Source organism: Octopus bimaculoides, chromosome 25 (genome assembly GCF_001194135.2).
Source record: "Octopus bimaculoides isolate UCB-OBI-ISO-001 chromosome 25, ASM119413v2, whole genome shotgun sequence".
In the NCBI taxonomy this organism is placed as follows: Eukaryota; Metazoa; Mollusca; class Cephalopoda; order Octopoda; family Octopodidae; genus Octopus; species Octopus bimaculoides.
Genome location: NC_069005.1, coordinates 28,595,526 through 28,599,257, shown reverse-complemented (window position 1 = coordinate 28,599,257; position 3,732 = coordinate 28,595,526). Strand labels below are relative to the sequence as shown.

Sequence of the window (3,732 nt, the reverse complement as noted above, 5' to 3'; positions counted from 1 at the left end):
AAAAAAAAAAAAAAAACGGCCAATCATTTAAAGATGAACCTGAAGAGAAGACGTTAGGCACAGACATGGCTGCGTGGTAAGAAGCTTGCTTCCCAACCACATGGTTCTGGGTTCAGTCCCATTGTGTGACACTTTGGGCAAGTGTTTACTATAGCCTTGGGTCGACCACAGTTTTGAGTGGATTTGGGAGACAGAAACTGAAAGAAGCCTGTGTGTGTGTTCTGTTTGTCCCCACACCACCACTTGACACGGGGACATGTGAAAAGCATCCAGCACAGTCTGTTAAGTGGCTGGCCTTAAGAAGGGCATCCAGCTGTAGAAACCATACCTCAACAAACAGCTGGAGTCTGGACAGCTCCCTGCTAGCCAACTCCATGTCAAACCATCCAACCCATGCCAGCATGGAAAGCAGACATTAAATGATGATGATGAAGATGATGATATATCTTACACACACACACATTTACAGACAAATATACTTACACCGTTGGTGGCTCCCTGGGCTTTGTTTTCTTCTTCAGCGACCCCTAGGAAGGACACTAAAGGAGTCTTGTTCACTTTCTTACAGCGTTCCTTGTCGTCTTCGGTCATATGTTCTGTTCTAGTCTTTGTTATCAATTCCACGTTAGAGGCACTGAAAACCTAAAACACAGTATTCAACTGAGTTTAATACATTGTTGAACAATAAAATATATACAATACACATTATATATGCATGTGTGTGTGTATATATATATATAAGAAAATGGAGATAAATTAATTAAGTATATGTATTAACTGCAAAAATAATCTCTTACAGCTGTTTCGATTCGTACTTTAAAGATTATAATTGTAATAATTAAATCATTTTATAAAGCAGAAGCTCATCAGAGGTAGACAAAAAAGATATACCATTATATTATTAGGTGTTAAATATACAGAACATTACAGCTAACTGAAAATATATATATATATATCAATATCATGTATATATGCATGTGTTTGTGTGTATATATATATCTTTATATATACAATATACATTATAATGTAAAACTACCAAATTTTTAAAGTTTTAAACACAGGATTGAAATTATTAACGCTGCTGGACTTTTACCAACCATGCTTTCATTCTGGCTACTATGTTTCTCAGAAGCCACACCACCTTTCCGCAGCTGAGAAAAGAAGACCATTTAAATCTTACCTTGCTTTCGTATCCATTGATAACCTCAGATCTATCGCTTCGCCAACCCCATATACCTGACTTGTTCCTGTTGAAAACAAAAATGGAGTTAAATACAGATGTAAGACATGATACAGTAAGGGGAAGAAACTTAAAACTGCGGCACTTATTTTATACATCATTATCGATGTCTCCTAGTGTGTGTGTGTGTGTGTGTGTGTGTGTGGGGGGTCATTACGTGTTTTGGATCTTTCAACATCAGGCACCTTTACCCAGGTAACCCAGCCAGGGAGGGCCAAACCCCAGCTTGTAACCAGTTAGCATTACCCTGATGTATACACACACACATACACATTATCATCATTTAACATCCATTTTCCATGCTTTTTTTTAATCGTTAATCCATTTTCCATGAGTTTTTTTAATCGTTAGCTTGTTTCAGTTACTGGGCGGTGGCCATACTGGAGCACTGTCATGAAGGCTTTTAGTTGAACAGATTGTGTTGGACTCATGATCATAAGATTGCGGTTTCGATTCCTAGACCAGGCGATGCATTGTGTTCTTGAGCATAACACTTCCTTTCATGTTGCTCCAGGCCACTCAGATGGCAAAAATGAGTTTAACCTGAAGAGGAATGGGCTCTGCCAGGTTTCCTCACCCAAGATATGCTGCATCACTGCAGCACTCCAATGACTCCCAACGGGTTAAGGGACTTGTAAATTGTTATTGTAATTCTACTGGTCTCTTTTATCAAACTGTTAAGTTATGGTGGGACATAAACAAACCAACACTGGTTGTCAGTTGGTGATGGGGGACAAACGCAAAGACACACTGAAAGATAGACAGATATGGCAGGCCTCCACACAGTTTCTTTGTACTAAATTCAACAATGACATGCAGATGAATGTGATAAAGATGGGGACACATACGTACCTTTCAAAAGCTATTTTATCGGTGTCTATAAAAGTGGTCATGATGGGAGAGGTAAGTCGAGCGGCAACTTCCTCTGCAGTCGGCTCAAGGATGGAGGACATGAGTGGCATCTGCTGAATTTGTATAGTTTCTGAATAGACTTCCTGGTTGTCATGATCAACTTCCATCACTGTTGCAGTTTGACCTGTGTCAGAGGTTAAACAGGAAAGAGACAGGGGTCAAACAAAGCAGAAAACATTAAAGGTGTCAGTATTGACAAAATAGGATTTATGTGGGTGTGTGTCTGTGCATGTATATGAGTGTGTGCATACAGGTTTGGGTGTGTGCATTTTTGAGTGCGTGCACGTGTATTGTGTGTGTGTGTGTTTGCATGCTTGAGTGTGGGGATGTGTGTGCACATACGTGTTCTGTGTGTGTGCACATATGTTTGAGTGTGGGCATGCGTGGGAGCTTCTGGGTGGGCCTGGCATCGATCACGTTCGGATGGTGCTTTTTACATGCCACCGGCACAAGAGCCAGTCAGTGGGTACTGGCATTTGTCACATGGTGCTTTTTACATGCCACTGGCACGGGAGCCAGTCAGGTGGACCTGGCATCGACCACATTCGGATGGTGCTTTTTCTGCATGTAAATATGTCCAATGAAGAGAGAAAAAAAAAGAGATACTAGAAAATAGGAGAGAAAGAGGGGGAGAAAGAGGATGGGTGAATGGATAGATGGATAAGTAAATCATCATCATCATCGTTGTTTAATGTCCGGTTTCCAGGCTGGCATGGGTTGGACAGTTTGACAGGAGCTGGCCAGTTATCCAGACTCCAATTGTCTATTGTGACATGATTTCCACGGCTGGATGCCCTTCCTAACACCAACCACTTTGCAGAGGGTGATGGGTTTTCTTTCATGTGGCACCGGCACATGTAAAGGACAAGCCTGTATGTATGGATCACAGTGATTTTTACTTAGCTTGACATGTCTTCTCAAGTACAGCAAATCACCACAACGCCCGAGATGAGTAAATAGACAGACAGACAGACAGATAGAGAGGTAAACGTGAGAAAAATAATAGAAGCTGGATCGTTTGCTGCTTACATCTGCCTTTAAAAATATAACTTCTGCTGCCTCTCTGCCATTTCATACTGTCAAAGCCCAGCAGTGTTGTGTCAATACGTACATTGGAGCCTGAAAATACATGAACAAGAGGAAGAAGATGGAATGAAGAAAGGCCACAGAATCTATATGTCAATTGTTATATATAATAGATAATTAAGTTAATTAGGCCAGTAAATGATCAGTGAGTGTCCTGGCTATGACTTCAAGCTGCATCATGTAGCAGGGCCCTGGATCAGAAGTTCCAGAGTCTTGAAGAGTGGGGAACCATCTCTTAGACACTGTTGCTCCCAACAATTTTACTCTGAACTGGAGTAGTAGCATCTGTGAAGGTCTCCTGTGCAGAGATCAAGTTTAATACACAAAGTTGAACCTAGCAGGATTTTAACCAAAAAAGCAAAGTGCTGAAATATTATATCTAGATAACGGTACACACATACATATGTATGTATGAATATATGTATGTGTGTGTGTATGTATGTATGCATATATATATATATATATATATATATATATATATATATATATATATA

General features: G+C 40.2%; 1 protein-coding gene across 1 annotated transcript in view; it reads right to left on the bottom strand.

The window, feature by feature from the left end:
• Positions 1-3,732, bottom strand: part of LOC106882377 (ankyrin repeat domain-containing protein 13D) — a 54,880-nt gene that overhangs the window by 7,601 nt on the left and 43,547 nt on the right. The window contains exons 6-9 of the mRNA XM_052976642.1: positions 3,182-3,271; positions 2,093-2,276; positions 1,181-1,247; positions 468-642 (exon numbers count right to left, since the gene is read on the bottom strand). Of these exons, the coding sequence (XP_052832602.1) occupies positions 468-642; positions 1,181-1,247; positions 2,093-2,276; positions 3,182-3,271 (516 nt within the window). The remainder of the gene's footprint in view (positions 1-467; positions 643-1,180; positions 1,248-2,092; positions 2,277-3,181; positions 3,272-3,732) is intronic.